This window comes from Lathamus discolor, chromosome 5, assembly GCF_037157495.1.
Source record: "Lathamus discolor isolate bLatDis1 chromosome 5, bLatDis1.hap1, whole genome shotgun sequence".
Classification (NCBI taxonomy): Eukaryota; Metazoa; Chordata; class Aves; order Psittaciformes; family Psittacidae; genus Lathamus; species Lathamus discolor.
In genome coordinates, this window is record NC_088888.1 from 123654463 (window position 1) to 123673162 (window position 18700).

Genomic DNA, 18700 nt, shown 5'->3' on the forward strand with positions numbered 1-18700 from the left:
ACATAAGGACTTACTGCATTTTAACTGATCCATCTTAAAAGACAACTCATGTTAAGTTTACTCATATATGATGCTCCTAGAGATCAAATAAACTGTCTTTGTTCCAGCACACCCTGCACAAGAAGGATTTGAACTCTATGACTGTCATAGCCATCTAACTTTCAGCTTGTGTAGAAACCAGGAGTATATGCAAAGCCCAGTGAAGTCCTTGCAAAGACTTGCATGGAACTCCACCATGCTTTGGCTTGAGTGTTTAATGATGTGTCAGGCTGGTATGAGACAGCAACTCTAGTCCCTGAAAGTCTTTACACCTGAGAATATGCTTTTCAGCTGTCAGGACAAAACACCACAGTCAGCAAGTCCTGCATCAACGCAGCAGCTTCAGGTATTATGCAGAAATGCAAAGAGGGGACTAACAGAAAAGGGCTTTATTTTCCCTGTCAGATAAAGAGAAGATAGCAGTAAAATATTTGGACATTTGGGGAAAGGGCAAACATTGAGAATTAATTCAAACTGTTGATGGTTTATTTTTTATTGAATCTTGTGGTCAAAACTGTTTTCCTTTGCTATGAGAAAGAATCCATCATTTTTTCCAAAGCACCACCCAGAATCTGCCACTGGTGATGTTCTAACATCCCCAGTGCCTATACAAATAGAGAGGTCAGCTGAGATTTGTAAACTGGAGATCATAAGTTTGAAGGAATTTGTTTATTCAGCCTAGAGTCTCCAAATGGTGTCCAATGCCAAAACTAAAAAGTCCTCTCACTGTACTGTGTCAGGTTACACTAAAAAGCTCTCCAACATTCGGGATGTTCAGATGAGGAAGCAAATTGCAATGCCATTTTCAGCAACCTATTTGTCAGCACATGCAGTTTAATTCTAATTAAGTACCTCCAGCAGTTATAATGAATAGGCAAAATCAGAATGGTGGGGTTCTACTTGTAGAAACCTGCATTTAGTGTGAATTACCCTGAAAAGTATCAGTCTAGTATTTGTATTTTTAGCTGTGCTGTTCAAATGCAAACATACCTGAACTCTTTCCAAAGGCTTTAGCAGATTGAATTAGGGGAGTTTTCATGGGAATGACAAGAGGCAGATCTCTTCCTGAGGAGAAGGCCACCACATACCAAGTTCCAAGTCCCTGTCCAAAGTATGGAGCATGGGAGCCATGCAGAAGAGATCACCAGAGTCTCTTTAGTATCAGCAAAACAACATTTCTAACTCGTCTCATCCTTGAGAAAGGGCTGAACTATGTTTGCTGAAGTTTTCGGCAGTGATTCAGCATTCAACAACCAACCAGCATGGGAAACAAAACACAAGGCAAAAAAAGTCAAATGATTAAATTATGATAAAGTTGCAAGAAGTTTACAGAATGTTTTATAGTGCTAAGTACAAAATATTAATGGTATTTGACAAATAAAAGTATCTAAATGTTTAAAATAACCATATCTGAAAATAGTTACAAATTAGAAATCTGATTCTACATCCTGCAAGTGGAATAAGCCCTGAAATTACACGTTTGGATATATTTGAACTTTGCTGCCTTCACTTAGAGGAAGCCAGAAGATCCATAAAACATTTCAATAGGCTAAAATATGTTTTAAGTAAACTTTATGACTAATATTGCACTTGTTTTTCGTATAAAGATATAGATGAATGTGCAACTGGAACCCACAATTGTAGAGCTGACCAAGTATGTGTCAATTTAAGAGGCTCCTTCAGCTGCCAGTGTCCTCCAGGCTATCAGAAACGAGGGGACCAGTGTGTTGGTAAGTGTTGCTCTGGACTAAATGATTTTCTTTCATTATCTACAGTTGCAAACTTTATATTGATTATAAAGTATATGGGTAAAATAGCTATGTAACTGTGAAATGCAATGGAATAGTCACTTTATCACAAGGATTAATCACTGAACCATGAAACTAGAAACTATTTTAAGTACAATCAACACTTGGAGTTGATATTCACAAGATTAATTTTGCTAACAGTTACCATTGTGTTTATTGTTTGTATTGGGGTATTGCCTAATGGCCCGGATACAGTCATAAGTCTACTGTAGCAGCAAAGCAGAGCATGTCTTTCCACTGACCTCAGGGAGACTTGAGTCCAGGTCTGCAGAATAAAGCTCTACCTTCACGCAGCCCTAATCCCAGCTCTGCAGAGCCCCCTCGCACAGTCTGGTTCAGTGCTCAGCTTTATGAGTACACATGAAAGAGATGGAAACTCTGAATGCAGGTATATGATATTTGCAACTTATAAACTGCTGCACTGTATTCTTTGTGCCAAAATAAACTATTAGCACCCTTGGGACCTATACAAGTATAGCATGAAATTAAATCCAAGTGCAGTACAAACACTGCATCTTTCCTATTCCATCCTCATTTGGGGACATTATGCAAAAGTGCCATTACCCTGTTCCTGCAGTCGTCCTTCAGCCTTTATTCAACACCTCCTTCATCATGATTTAATGGATGAATTGCTTTCATAGGCACTGCAGCCTTAAGGCTTAGGTTTGTCAGAGATAATAAAAACACCTATGAAATAAGAGAAGCAAATATATACATTGTTAAGTGATAGTCAAGACTGCCTCTTAGAAGACACAAGACTGCTTTTATGCAGCCTAGGAGAAAAGCATTTTGGTTTTTATGTCTTCAGCAGAACAGCAACAACGAACTTCAGGTTTTCCTCTTTGTGTTCAGGATCTTGCACTTGAAAGTGTTGAAGAATTCTTTGATTTTTATTTATATTCTCTTCCAAAAAGCCTTGCTACGGCTGTAGGTAGTCACTGCAGGAAGGAAGCAGGGGAAGCTCAGTCCACATCTAGACTAACTTCAGTTTCTGGGCATGGCTCTTTCTGCAGGGTTCTGAGCCAAGGGCTGTCAAAATCAACCCAAAAATTCTTATCTCTTTCCTAAGAGACATGGATCAGGCCCTGAACTGTCAAACTGCTGTAAACACAGATGTGTCTAATTTCTCTCAGTTCTCTGTGCACAAGTCAGATGGGCAGTTTGAAATGTAGGTAGAGGAAGAGTTTTGATAGGGATTTTTAATATCTGGGGTTTATCTCATTATGTTTAGAGCAGGTAAAGCATATCACTGCTGTGTAACAGCACTTTGAGTGGCAAGACCCATGGTACCAACTGAAAGTCTCGCAGGACATGTTATAGCAGATGTTATAGAGGAGAAGCAGCACAACAGCACACCCTTACATCTCCATGTGAATACATTTATGCCCCTAAATCTATATATGAAAATGTCTGGAAAGTGAAAATTCCCTTCTCCCATTTAGGTCAAAACCAAGAGTAACACCTGTGTTACATACTACTCACTGACCTGAGTTCTAGGTCCACCTGTACTCTTTGGGCTGTCAGTGTTTCAGGATAAAGGCTCTCTTTGAGGATTTTATAACCACTTTGCCAGAAGATGTTCTTGGGGCCAGATCTTGATAGAGGTTCTCCATATGGGAGGAAATGTTCCTTAAATTTGAAAGAATTTTTTCCAGACTACTTTGGCTTCAAGGTAGAGGGGGAAAAAAAAAGTTTATTTCTGACAATTGATTGATTTTGGTCTAAATTCACTATTTTTTTATTCTTTTTTTTTTTTTTTTTGCTTGTTCACATATTGCAAAATTAGTTCTTTCTGAAATACAAGGCTGTAGAGAGAAGGAACTTTTCCAACATTACTTCAAAGTGAAGATTTGGCTGAATTGATTAGATAATGCTTAGTATGGATGTGCCTAATCCCACCAGGAAAACTCCCACTGAATTACAGTCAGATCCTGGAAGCATTTCTGTGCAGAAGTGCAGTGCCTGAGCAGCAAAGCATTGCTCATGTCTGTGCTATATAATCAGGTCTTCAAACAGCACTTTGTAGAGCTTAGTCCTGTAAAAGTCAAGGATGGATGAGACCTACTGAGCCTCCTGATTTATTCCTTTTCTACTTCCAAATATCTCTCTGCAATAAGAGTTACAGAGACAGTTGCTACTGTACAGAGAGGCAGGAATGTTCCAGCATGAGCCTTTTCATTCAGAACCATCCAAAAGACTCCTCTGCTAAGTTCAGCCCTGAAGAGCGACTTCAGATCTGACACAGAAAGGGTTAACTTCTAAAGATTATTTTTTCACTTGATATTAAAACAAACACCTTCCTCATTATATAAAAAAAAGCCTTGGCCTCTTTTTAAACACATCTATGGTGGAAACAGCTGGAGGTAGGAAACTCAAGATCTGGCATGGACATGGGAAGTGCCTGCCTTTGTTCCAGTGCAAACTGGTCTTATTTGTCTGAGGGTTGAGCCTTTGAAATCTCCCATTGTGTACATGTACAGAACACAGCCTGGATTTCTTCACCAAGCTCAAGCAGGCCACAACTAAAGAAGGCTGCTGCACATACATGAACCATCAGTGCCCTAAGAAATAAGATGCTTTCCAGGCAAAACCAGAGGCAGCAGCTCCTCCAGAGCACAAGGATAGCTTGTAGAATGGAGAGAGGTAAAAGAATGGGCTGTTGCGCATTTTGTATGGTTCACAGGTGAAAACCCTGCTCCAGTGCACACTAGGAATGCTGAAACTTGGAAAGGCAGCATGCTCCACCTCAACTCCAGGCTAAGCTGCAAGGAGAGGCTGGGAAAGTTCATACTGCCTCAGACTGCACCAACTTTAATCTGACCACCTTCCCCTGCACCAGAGAGCACAGGCAGGAGGTGTGGCTGCTGCATGGGAAGGTGGGCAGGAACGGCAGGGAGGGGAATGGAAGCAGAGGCAGCCTCTTGGGGGGGCAAACCGGTTTCTGTGGAAGCACAAAAACCTGTTTCCTTTTCAGGCCCATTAATCTTCTGTCCTCACCATTCCGCTGGTCTTGTACAGAAAAACTTGGACTTTTCTTAATGGAGCTGAAAAGATTTAGTACATGCTAAGAGTTCTGTGGGGGAATTCTTAGGAAAAACAAGAGCTGCAAGCCACACTCACTGTGTTGGTTGGTGTTACGTCTGATCAGGAGAAATCTTGGTTGAAAAGCAGAACATAGTGGGGTTTACCTATGCAAAATAAACCAGACTAAGCAGTACTGTAGAACTGAATAGAAAATGAAGTTGGAAAGTGGATTGATCTCAGTGGAAGACAATCATCATAACACAGACTTTATAACAGAGAAATTAAAATTATCATAGAATGGTCTGGGGTGGAAAGGACCTTAAGTTCATCCAGTTCCAACCCCTTGCCATGGGCAAGGACACCCCACACTAGACTGTGATGCCCAAGGCTCTGTCCAACCTGGCCTTGAACACTGCCGGGGATGGAGCATTCACCACTTCTTTGGGCACCCTGTGCCAGCACTTCAGAACCCTCACAGTAAAGAGCTTCTTCCTCATCTCCCACCTGAACTTCCCCAGTTTCAGTTTAAACCCATTACCCCTTGTCCTATCACTACAATCCCCGATGACAAGTCCCTCACCAGCATTCTTATAACCCCCCTTCAGATACTGGAAGGCTGCTCTGAGGTCTCCACACAGCCTTGTATTCCTGTTAATACCCATAGCAGCAGTACCTCGCTCACATAAGCTCCCCCCCCCCAGCCCCACTTTTAATCAAGTGCCATTAACTTTCCAGTTTCTTTGGACACCAGACAGCAGCAGTGAACTGCCATGATTCCATCTGAACTAATGTCTCTCCTTTGGTAACTCAGACATTGACGAGTGCACCCTTCCTCCGTACTGCCATCATCGATGCGTGAACACCCCGGGTTCCTATTATTGTCAGTGCAATGCTGGGTTCCAGTTAGCATCCAACAACCACACCTGTGTAGGTAAGAACTCCTCTGCGTGTACTTACACTCAGTGTAGAGACAAATACTGATACATGCCTGGCCACAGTTGAAATTTAAGTATCTTCCAACCTAAAGGAAATACCTGTCAACAGTAAGACATACCAGTTGCTGTATTGAGAGGCTGTCCTGCACGTGATCCAAGAAGTACAGGAGGGCTAAAGAGTAAATTGGAAACTTATTGAAAAGCTGTTATTTTGTTGGAGTAACAGTTTTCCAAAGAGCATGTAGTTTGGCAACTGGAACCCTGGAGTGATTAGATAGTGAATGTAAACATTCACTATCTAATCTTAGATTTATTCATTCTTTCAGTTGTGGCAGATTGCTTTGCATTGTCATTGGCTTTCATGATATTATTCCCAGTTCATGCAACAAAGGCTGGAAATGGAAAAGCAGTGCTATACCTCTGCATTAGTGTGATTATCCTCAGCACATGATAAGCATTGGTGATGAAAGAAAACATCTAAGTCACATTAGAATATCTATAAAGTAATGTTAAAAATGAAAACCAGGGTCACTTTTAGTGACCCTTTAGAAGTGATCCTCCCTTTAGTAGTAAAACACTAAGGGAAACCTTGCAGTAGAACTTTAAGACTGCTGTTAAGTTTGAAATCATAAGTTCTGTTCTAAAAGAATTAGAGTAATAATAAAAAAGTAACTAATGAAGTGCAGAGAGAATGGCCATACAACACAAAGAGATTAGTGATGGAGATAGTTCTTTATGGCTGTATCTAAAAAAAATCTATATTGTATATGTGTTTTTATATAGGTAGAAAAACTTATCTGGGTTTTCCAGCTTCTACCATTACTTCCAAGTGTTGCCATATCTTATCCTTGGCACACAGCACAGGACTAAGAAAGTAATTGCTGGTTTTCACCAAATGGTAGGATACAAAATTGACCATGGACACTACATAACCATGTGGCCTGTTGTTACTTATCTGACCCTTTCCATATCTCAAATGCAAGGTGTATTCTTGCAGCTACACTCACAAATCCATGACAGCTCCAAGTTCACCAAATGCCTCACCAAAACACCTCTTCTGTGACTTGCTGGCCGCACAGCCTGATAAGGCATACTCCTAGTAGGAAAGGTGAAGTAAATCTTAAGATGAAAATTTGTAAATGAATGGCTATTGCATCAGAACAGGCTTTGACATCTCAACAGTCATCTGACAGAAGTGGAACTTGATACTGTACCAATTGCATTGGTGTTACGACTTCAGCATACATTGAAAGCAGGTCAATATTTCATGGAAGGAAAACAGAGCTGTGGCTTTAGCTAGCTTATTTAATTCTTGACCAGCTTATTTATTCCTTTTGGTAGCATTACCATGATGAATAATCTTTGCACTGTTGCCAGAAATTAACTAAAAGGAGGAAAAAAAAAAACCCTTTGTGATCAGTTTTGCCCTATTGCCATTCATTTTCAAGACTGGGAGGTTCATCATATAGAGAATTAACATCCTCCTTATTGTTTTAGTTCCTGATCTTAGTCATCTTTGTCAGTGTTCAGTTATATCTGTAAATGACTGAGGGATGTTGACATCAATGAGCACTCACAAAACCCATGAGCTCAAGATCTTTTCAAATGCATCTCTCCTCTACTGGTTATATCTGATAAACACAAATATGAATGGAAAATGGGAGGAATACAAGGGAAAACACAGAATAAATAACAGAGGAGCAGCAGTTAGTCAACAGCCTATGAAAACAAGTGTTATAGATTCCAGAGTTTATTCCAGTTATATAAACTTCCCATTAAAAATTGCTTCTCATACCAGTGTTCTCACATATGTTCATAGGATGGGCATATCATGGAAAAAACCCAGCACAGAAACATACCTTCCCCCAATATGGTCTAGGTCTTTCAGCATTGCAAAACTCCAACGGCCTCAAAGGCTCGTGTTATAATTGTAATGGAATTTAAAAGAACAAATTTTAAGAGTAATAAATAGCTCCAATAAATCTTAACCACTGCATGCTGAGAGCTCTTATCAGTATGTGTTCCTTATATCAATTATTTATAGAGACTTGGCATTTCATACCTGAAAAAAAGAGCCTGGAATGTGGAGTTTAATAGCCACACTGAACATTTTTGGAAGAATCCATCACACATTAGAATAACTCTTATTCCTGGAAAAATACTCTTTTTGTTACGTGGAATGTAAAGCATAGATCTGACATTCCAGTGATGCAGAATCTATATTGATACAGTCAACTGAGCTCCTGCTAAGCACTAGACCCAGACTAAGGACTAACCCATTTAATCAGCCTTATACCAGGTACACAGGATCAAGATCTGTAACTTCTCCTTTCAGACATCAACGAATGTGATGCCAATAACCCATGTGCACAACAGTGTTACAATATACTGGGTTCTTTCATCTGTCAGTGTAATCCAGGGTTTGAGTTGAGCAGTGACAGAATCAACTGTGAAGGTAAGCAATCTGTGTGTCTTGGAAGAGGGATTTCTTGGTTTAAATAATTTTCCCAGAAGTCTTTTTGTGAACTAAGGGATAATTCAAGGGGAGCCACCCTGTGGGTGCAGTTTATGGCCAAAACCCTTACGACATTTAGCTTTTCTGTTGTAAATGTGGTTGTTAATGCACAACGTAGTAGCTGCACTCAGGTATACATAGGCAGGTATCTCTCTTTAATAGTAAGTGCAAAGCAGGACAGACATTACTACGTTTCAGACCACAGCTGGGAAGAATAAGGCTTCTGAATGCTTATTTCACAAACTCATTGGACTTGTGTGTGGTCTAATGCTGATGACCATGAAATGAATCGGAAAGGAATGCAAACCAAAAACAAGTGCAAGTTTGTGTGTTGTTGAGCTCCTCTGAAAATAAAACCTCCCATTTCTGATTTAAGGAAGCGACAATTGTGCTTTTGAGGGGCTTTCAAGCCTGTGTATCCAAACAGCATGCCTCCTGATGATTATACAATCAACACTTTATTTCCTCTGCCAGAGTCTCCACAGGGGTTCTCTAATCTCCTTTTGGACACATGATGATCTCACCCGTAAAGCCAGTATCCTTTCTACCAGTCTTTGAGCCAAAGAGGGCTTTTTTGGTTTACCACTGCCCTGCTAAACAAGCTAGCAGAGCTATTACAGATGCTCCCACTCCAAGCTTCTTAAACTAATCCTATTTGCAAGTGAACAGAACAGGGAGCAGCAAGTATGCAGCCTCCAAGGACAGCCTTGACATGGAATCAAGAACTGGGCTCAAACCTCAGAGGCAGTAGGAGGGAGTTGGGTTGTTGTCCAAGCCATTCCCTAGTTTTGATAGGTTTAATTTCATTTCCAGTTAATGGCATATACTGTTCAATTCTGTTTCACATTACACTTTCTAGCAAGGGACTGATGGTTACACAAGGATTTAAAAAAGCAAAAGAGAATGGTACGCACTGATTGTAATTTGAAGACAAAAAGAGGCCTTCCCCTCTTCCCCAAAGAGCTACTCCGTTAGCGTAGGGCACGAGTACAAAGGCAATATTTTTGCCTTACTAACTAATCTCCCATCTGTGGGGGTTTGTGAAAGTAACCACATTTTGGAATACTAAAAGAATAAATTCTTCCAAGAGTTATTTTCCCAAATCTGTTCTGAAGTCTAAACTTAGCTTCTGCCTCCTCAAACCCAAAGTTCTCAACCTTGTTGATAAAACACCAGCAGAACTTGCCCTGTTGTTTGCAACTTCAAGGTGTTAAGCAGTACATTTCAGCGCTTTGCCAACTTCTTCCTTTTAGACAGAACTCTTTTCTTTCCCTGTTAGAACCAGAATTTGGCCATTATATTTAGTTCTGTAACAAGGTAAGAGTTAGACAACAATAACTTTAAGCTCTTCTGTTTCTGCAGACACTGATGAATGCAGAACTTCAAGTTACATATGTCAGTACCAGTGTGTCAATGAACCAGGAAAATTCTCCTGTGTCTGCCCTGAAGGATATCAGGTAGTAGGAAGCAGAACCTGTCAAGGTGAGTGCCCTCAGCTTAGCAGCCTCAACACTGCATTAGTAACACCACCATTTCAGGCAAGGCTAAGAATGCTTGCTATCTAAATATTTATATCCCGTGACATTATGTTAGCAAAAGATATGTTGATAAAGCATTTGATGATTAATTGCACCTCTTGTATTAATTCCTACTTGAATCCTGCAGCTCAGACTCTTAAATCCTTCAGATTCCTAGGACAAAGTGTCAGTTCTTGCAACCCTTGGGTAAAACTGGCCTTGGATGTCTAGGTAGGAGTCTAAGTTTCAGAGATGAGATAAATGTCCCTGGAAAAGGAAATTAGAGCATTTTTTACAGACATTAAATCTGCCTTTATGTCGTGTTTCATTTTATAGAGATTCCTAACTCCAGCCATAGTAGAAATGAAAGATGTTTCTTCTGATAACAGGAGGGAAAAATAATACGCAAGACTTGAGCAGCTTTGATAATCTGTGCTTAGAAACTAAATGTTCTGGTGCCACCAAATGCCAGGATTTTGAAGTCTGAGTTTTCTTCACTGGTGCTAAATGTCTCTGTATCTTATGAGAGAATATTGCAGAACAACATACTAAGTGTAAGAACTATTGCTTTTGTCATCCAGAAGCCAATTTAATAGTCATTATCTATAGAAAGAAATAGGTGCTAATTATTGCCAGAAGGGATGAGAAAATAACTCAGGGTTTGTTAATATTTTTTCTAAAATCCAGATTAATTTGCTAATACTGAGATCATGAATATCTGAACATCAGATATATATTTATATATATTAATATTATATATTAATACTGAATATCATGAATATCTGAACATCAGATTTACATTGACCATGTAAATCTGTGCCTTCCATAACTAAACCCTTTCTGTGACTGTTCGTTTCAGGAGACCACGTAGGTAGACACTAGTGGGGTCCTGGCACTAGCTGGATAATAGAGCATTAATACAGTGTGAGTGTGACAGTCCCGACCTCCATTCAGGGTTATTTTCCCAGGCACAAAAGGAAGCTCTGCTTGGCACAATAAACAAGTTTTCCTTATTCCTTTCAAAGCTATTTTAGTTTAACTGTAGCCATTAACTAAGCATTTATACCATCAAACTCAGGCAATTAAAAATGAGAAAAGGTGGAAAAATCACAATTTTTCCTCAAAACCTTTTTCCTCTGTCTGCAAGGTATCTTCTGATATAAAATCACACTTTGCTACTTAAAAGCTTTACAGTATTTCCACAGTTGTATTATGATTAAAGAGTATCTTTAGTCAACTAAAAACATCTTCAGACTTAATTTGTTAATAAACGCTTTTAATGTGTTAGTAAACACATTTATCCCATTTCTGCATAGGGAAAGCCTTTCAAGCCAGGCCTCAAAAGAGCAGGTAAAGAACACAGGAACCAGTTGGGTTTCAACAGACAAGCAGGTGGTTGTTTTGAAGACATTGTGTTTGGTTTTGCAGCAAACTCATTTCCATCTGCTTTAATATGGTCCCTTTTCCTTCCTTCTAGATATAAATGAGTGTGAGACCACTAATGAATGCAGAGAAGATGAAATTTGCTGGAATTACCACGGAGGATTTCGTTGTTACCCAAGAAATCCTTGTCAAGAGCCCTATGTCCTCACATCTGAGAAGTAAGAGGAGACATTAGTCTTTTGTAGAATGATCCTCATCAGGCAACATGAGGAGACACATTAGAAAGCAAATACCAAGTGTTTGCAGCTATCAGTTTCATCCTTTTGTGTCTTCCAGCCGCTGTGTCTGCCCTGTATCAAACACCATTTGCCGGGAGCTGCCCTACTCTGTGGTGTACAAATACATGAGCATCCGCTCTGACCGAACGGTGCCCTCCGATATCTTCCAGATCCAGGCAACCACCATCTACCCTAATACCATTAACACATTCCGGATCAAGTCTGGGAATGAAAATGGAGAGTTTTACCTGAGAGTGAGTATTGGTGGGAGTAGGACCCTCAGCAGGACATAAAAACCACTGGGTTATAACACCAAAAGTTGTGCTAGTGCCTGACCTTTTGGCAAAGCCATCAAATGGCCCCAAAAGAGTATCATTGCATCCCAAAGTTGATCAAATTTTGGGTCTTCCTTTTCAAATGTGCTTGGTTTCCAAATTTTAAAAAGCCTTTTACTTTTCTACCTAAAAATGCTACATTGAGAATCAGTCTGCTTCTTTCAAATGAACACAACACTAGCAATGATCGCGAATATTTACCAGTCTTGGGATACCCATGACACATTCAAATGAGCTACCTCTATGCTTTTCACTCTGAACCAACAGCCACGTATATGTATTTGGCATAGGATTATAGAAATATTCCATGCACAATACTCATAGAATCCCAGACCGGTTTGTGTTGCAAGGGACCTTAAAGCTCATCCAGTTCCAGCCCCTGTCATGGGCAGGGGCCCCTTCCACTGGAGCAGCCTGCTCGAAGCCCCTGTGTCCAACCTGGCCTTGAGCACTGCCAGGGATGGGGCAGCCACCGCTTCTCTGGGCACCCTGTGCCAGCGCCTCAGCACCCTCACAGGGAACAACTTCCTAAGAGCCCATCTCAATCTCCCCTGTCCTGTCAGGTTCAAGCCATTCCCCTTGGCCTGTCCCTACAGGCCCTTGTCCCAAGCCCCTCTCCAGGTTCCCTGCAGCCCCTTTAGGCACTGGAGCTGCTCTCAGGTCTCCCCTTCAGGAGCCTTCTCTTCTCCAGGCTGCCCCAGCCCAGCTCTCCCAGCCTGGCTCCAGAGCAGAGCTGCTCCAGCCCTCGCAGCAGCTCCGTGGCCTCCTCTGGCTTCATTCCAACAGTTCCACATCTCTCTTGTGGTGTTGCCCCAGAGCTGGACCAGGACTGCAGGGGGGGGGTCTCCCCAGAGGTGAAAATCCCCTCCCTCGACCTGCTGCTCATGCTCTGAGGGTCCAGCTCAGCACATGGGGGCAGTTCTGGGCTACAAGAGCATTAACAATATAAAATATGCAATTTAATTTTCTCATTTCTCAAAAAAGAAGTGAGGAAATCAACAGCAGCTTGGGATGAGGCACTGATTCGTGGAGTGCTAAGTTCAGGGTAGCTTACAAGGGCTTTGTGTCCTGACTTACTCCAACCTTCATTTTCCCATAGTGCTGCAACTATTTCAGAAAACCACAAAAGTTCAAGTGACTGACGACAGCAGCATTTCCTGTTGGTATCATGCACTCAAGCAGATCCACATGAATGAAAGTGTCCCTAACATCTGCTCTTTAAGCTTTTTGGGGGGGAAGAAATCTGATTTTCTTGAACACTTGTAATATTTGCAAATCCCTGGGAAATCCTTTTTGCTTCATATATGGGCTTTACACTCAGTAGAAGAGAATCAGCATAAAAAGCTTCAACCAGAAATACATCATTGGAAGGTTTTCCTTTTTTTTAACTCAAATCTGAAGATGGGGGGTGATAGTATATCTCAAAAGAATACCAGGAGATGGTATTGTCTATTTATGCCATGCTTCCCCAAAATAGGAATACGGAATTACTCACCGGTATCTCACTTGTTGTGGTATAACCTATAACCCAGTGCTTTTCCATGGATTTACTGCACATCAAGCCCCCATACCTACCCCATACCTTAAAAAAGAACAAGATATCGCCAGTGCTAGTTTTGGGTTAGATTTCAATCTAGCCTTTAAACTGACTGTCAGACTAACAATTCCAATCTTCTGTTGCCACCCAACAAGAAGTCACAGGCCTTAAATAAGGAAGCGTGTGTTTATTCCTGGCAAAGGACTGTGGTAAACAAAGGCTTACTTGGAAGTTATTCCTATTGTTGTACTAAAACTTGGAGCTGGGTCTGGGATACAGCAGATGGATTGGATTCAGTTTGATATGTAGTAAGTGAAGGGAGAGATGGAGTTTACCCTTTTACTATCACCTGTAAATGACGAAGCTGTTTAACAGACTGGCAGCATGCCACAGACAAGGCCTGTCAGTGTTCCCCAGCAGCACGATCCCAGGCTGGGAAAAGAGCTTTGAAGCAGTACAAGATGGGGATGGCAACAGGCACACCGGTTGCAAGAATTCCCAGCGTTTACAAGAGGAGCATGACTTCTAGAGCGTGAGCATTGAGACAGACTTCGTTTCTCTCCACTGAACAAGCTACATCCCTGTTAAAGACATTAGGTCTCTCTTGTTTTACTTATTCCCTCCCTGTTTTAAAAGCTGATAGATGGGGCTAAGAAATAAAGACCATCCTGGGATAGATTACCAATTCCCATGCCCTTGAGGAGAGTCAGCATAACCAGGAACAGATTTTGCAGTGCAGTTTATTCCTCTGAGCCCATGTCAGGTAAAGCTTTCCCTGCAGCAAAGCCAGGTGTGAGATTAGTCATGGCTGTTTCAAAACGTTAAAAGAATACTTGCATTGTGTATCTCTGTGCTGAGACAGAGCATTTTTACAGTGTAGTAACACCCCAGCCCTCTCCTGATGCAACTGGGGACTCATTTTAGGTTGGACTGAATTAAACTGAGTGGTTTTTTGTTGTTCTTTCAGCAAACAAGCGCCGTGAGTGCAATGCTTGTACTGGTGAAATCACTCTCAGGACCAAGAGAACACATTGTGGACCTGGAGATGTTAACAGTCAACAGCTTGAATTATCGTACCAGCTCGGTGTTAAGATTAACAATAATAGTGGGACCTTATGCATTTTAGTGGTTTTCAATAACCCTTCACTGGCACTTAAAGCAGCCAAAGAATATTCTCTTAAAGAAAGCACTTACTATTTTATTTATAGAGTTTGCTCTCTTGGTTTTATTTTCAAGATTTGTTTAGTAAGTTGATATCTGTAATCCACACATTACACCTGTAATTCAAAATTAGTAGATGTGTTCCATAGTATAACATGGGCATTGTCACTTTCTGTATAAAGATTTAAATCTTTTTTATTACCCTTCTTGGACTAGATACATACTCTGCTTTTGTATGAGACCTGTATGTTCATACTCTCCTGTAAAGCTTCACACCCCCTCCCTAGCCAAATAGGTCATGCAGTTAAAAGGTGATCTTCTGTGTTGTTCTGATTTTAAATTCTAATGCAGCTACACTGACAATCTCAACAAGAATAAATGATATAGTATGAATGATACACAAAGAATGGTTACCTGATAAGCTAAAATGTATTTCTTCTTTTTAACGACTTTGTAACAAAAGCTAACAGTCAATAAAAACCTCTTTCTGTAGACAGTTATGTGCTATCACAGTTGGTTTTTCTAATCTGGTTTGGAGGTGACATGGTGAGAAATGTTTGGCATTGGGTTTTTCTATGCAGACTGTGCTAACCATACCATGGAATAACATTCTGCTCCCTCCAAGATAAATAGACCATCGGAAGAAAACTCCAACAAGGAAAGAAACTCCAAATGGAAAAATCACCGCACAAGGCACGTGTGTCTGTACTTTCTCCTGAGAACACTGTTGGTAGTTACTGGTTAGAGGGACACAGCATTTGCAGACAGAAGTTAACATGCTACTTTCTCCAGAAATATTATGTTTTATACTAAGAATTGAGTGCATTTGCTTAGTAAGTTATATCATTGTCAGGCACTCGGTCCAATCCTGCTCTTACAACTCAGATGTATCATGTACAGTGTTCATAAAGTTTATGTCTAATTCAAGAACTAATAACACCTTTTGTAATATGTCAAATCTTATTTCTTGTTTAAAAATGTACTAGTTATTCCTTTGATGTACAAAATTTTTAATAAAGATCTCTTACCATACTGAATTCAGTCTTCTTTCGTGGTAGTTTATAAGTACATTAGAGGGGTGAATTGGCAGCTACTGGGGAACTCAGCAAAGACCCATTGAGTTCTGCAGAGTCAGAAGGACCCAGATCTTGGCCCACACAGTGTTAGTTCATGGAAGACTAAAAACACAATTCTGTTGTAGGAGGACAAAGGCATTTCCTACTGAGTTTTAGTTTTACTGACATTAAAAGAGGATAAATACACAACATTCACACATTGCTACTTAGTTGCTGATTTATAGGAAGGAGCCCCTTTTCTATTTAAAATTCATTTCCTATAGAATTTATTTGTGAATAGCATATGCATTAAACACAAAAACATGCATTATACACAAAATAATTTGTGGGTGCAGACCCACAGATTCATACTGAGTATGTCAATCACTTTCAGTGATTGCTTTCGAGGGATGTGCCCAAAGCAAAAAGCTTGGCTGGAGGACTTGGCACCCAGAGGTCCTGCAACAAGACAGCCAAGATTTGCTTCAGTGTGTAACTTAGAACAGGCCACAACCGCTCTGGTTTAGGGTGACACATCCCCCACGCTCAGACAAATTGCAGAGCAGGACCCCATTATCCAATGATCATTCCTTCAGGCACTCATTTGTGGCTTTAAACAAATACTTCTTCTGCCAGAAGGGACAGAGCACATGGTTGTAACACAGGCCAAAAACCAGTGCTGGCTCTGGGTCACATTTGCTTTGCCTGGGGCCCCGGAGCTGTGGGGTGAAACCCCAGGTAGCCTTCACCCCCTTGGCACAGAGGAGCTCAGCAATGCAAACCCAGTTGCTTTGTAGAGGGATTTAACTGGCATTTTCCATGGTGAAAATTCTGTGATACAGAGAATTTGGCTTGTAGGAAGCTCCTTCCTCTCCCCAGAGGGATTCCTCCCCATTCATCATCGTTACAAATCTGCTCGGTTTGAAAGGCAACTCCTCACCCCGCACATGTACTAAGCAAAATGCCTCCAACCTCCTCCTCCCTGCAGTTCTTGTGGCAAGCAGGGAGGCTGTCAACTAACATTTCTTCCCCATGTAATCTGTCCTCACAGAGGAGCAGTGCCTCGAGCATCCCCTTCGCTCCCCAGCATCAGCACTCTTCTTTTACACCGACTTTCAATTCCCCAAACTGTGTCATTCAGCTTTTCCCATTCCAAGAAACCATCAATTTTGCTGTTTCTAGGTTTAAAATGGGCAATTTTCTCTTGATAGGCACCCAGTGGCTTTGCCTCCTTCAGTCCTGGGACCTGCAGAGCACCAGGCTGGTCCCTGTAGTGAACTAAGCAGCCACAAATCATCTCCAAGCTGCTAGACTCTGCCTTAAGGAGTTACTCTACATTCATGCTTTGCCAGTATTTATACCAGTTACACCACCAGCACTTTTAAATCTATGCTTAACTGACAATCACCCAAAATTGATCATTCTATACATATAAAAATAACCTTTATATACTTATCAAACAGCATGAACAGCAGAGGTATTGCAGCTTGTACATGTGCCCAAGCCATACTCCGCTCACTCATTCCTCCACATCTCATCATGCTCATAGACTTGGCTTAACCCATTCTGCTTTCACACACTGTCCTACCAATCACCCCTCTCACTACCTGTTTGCAATATTCACGTCTATATATGACCACTTCTAGCCCAAACCAGCCAAATCAGAGCTTATCACACAGCTCAGAAGCACATTTCCAGCCACTTGCCACTATCGCGCTACAGGTCGGTAGAGACCTAAAGGCAGTTGCTGGGTGTGGGCACCACTCTCTGCACATCACTTTAAATCATGGTGCTTTTATGGAAGCGGGGAGCTGAAATAACAGCAGCCCCTCCAAAGCAAAACACAAGCAGGCAAGCAGAGCAAGCCAGGCACTGCAGCACAAGTTGGAAGGGGGTGGCTGGTTTTGTTTTGGATAGGGGTGCGGTATGTGATCCAGTAAGAGTGTCCAAGAGAAGCCCATAACCACAATGAGAAGATGGTTCAGAGCCTGAACAAGGAGCTTTTGTACATCACACCATGCCAGAAAACCTGCACATTGTTAGGAGGAAAACCCACAGGTTCATCCCATTCTCCAGGAAAGCAGGACTTGGTGTTCCTTGCAAAGGACATGGAGCTGCAGCAAACATGCAACAAGAGTTTGAATAGCTCCTTGGGTTAAAAGGGACACTGAAACCCCAAGAAATCATATGAGAGCAAAGTGTTTCGCTGTATCCTACTGGCATGACCATCATCGATAACACACTCCAGGAAAGATTCCCATATAAATCTCTGTCACTGTTGGAGCAGAATCTAAACTAGGCTCACATGCAAACTTTAGTATCTCCTGAGAAATAAAAAACAGGGAGAGAAAAAAAAAAAAAGAAGTAAAAATAAAAATAGGACTTTGAGTAAACAGAACTTAAGGAAATAGAAATGCACTTCCCCGAGACCACCTGAACAGAGTGCAGTGGGATTATTTTGTTTGGAAGGCTCACAAATGCAAGTTTATTGTTGAATCCCGTTTCCATGGCTGCAAAGAGTTGCTTGTGTTTTGAACGATCATCCGTGTTTCTAACTTTATAACTCTCCTATTAAAATATAGAACAGCTGCTGCCCCACTCAGCTGTTCGGCACATGGAGCCCACCAGGGACAAAGCCCACTGTTAACAGGGAGAATGATTCTTAACGCCCTCACATTTCTAAACCTCACCATCATCCCAGAGAAATGGCACATTTCCACACTTCCCAGCTGGGGGAACACCTGCGTAATGCACAACTGAACTGTGCTGCATCTGGTACCAAACCCAGTTTGATTTCATCTGGCCAGCAGAAAAAGTTATCAGCCCCAGCAAACAGAAACAGGGCAGAGGGAGCTGTGTTTCATATCTGGGGAAAAGCAGATGTGTAGTTAAGATGTTTATACTGCAAACATTTCTGTATATATTAGGAGGAAAGAGAGCTGTTTAATAAAACAGAGTTGGTTTACAGTTGCCAAAGCAAATTTGAAGGACAGTACAACAGCTTTTGTCATTTCTGCATGGGAAAAAATACAGCCTGACTTTACACTGACATAGAGCGTGTACATTGGGCAAGTAATTCTATTTTTTCTCAAGTAAAAGGTTTTCTTAACTCT

General features: G+C 41.2%; 2 protein-coding genes across 5 annotated transcripts in view; one reads left to right on the top strand and one right to left on the bottom strand.

Moving 5' to 3' along the window:
• The window catches only part of EFEMP1 (EGF containing fibulin extracellular matrix protein 1), a 51816-nt gene extending 36247 nt beyond the window's left edge, over positions 1-15569 (top strand). For both annotated transcript variants that reach the window (XM_065682476.1, XM_065682477.1), the window contains exons 5-11: positions 1647-1769; positions 5683-5802; positions 8142-8261; positions 9684-9803; positions 11316-11439; positions 11558-11753; positions 14339-15569. In XM_065682476.1, coding sequence (XP_065538548.1) covers positions 1647-1769; positions 5683-5802; positions 8142-8261; positions 9684-9803; positions 11316-11439; positions 11558-11753; positions 14339-14497 — 962 coding nt within the window. In that variant the 3' untranslated portion in view covers positions 14498-15569. The remainder of the gene's footprint in view (positions 1-1646; positions 1770-5682; positions 5803-8141; positions 8262-9683; positions 9804-11315; positions 11440-11557; positions 11754-14338) is intronic.
• The window catches only part of CCDC85A (coiled-coil domain containing 85A), a 271108-nt gene that overhangs the window by 233913 nt on the left and 18495 nt on the right, over positions 1-18700 (bottom strand). The window lies entirely within an intron of this gene.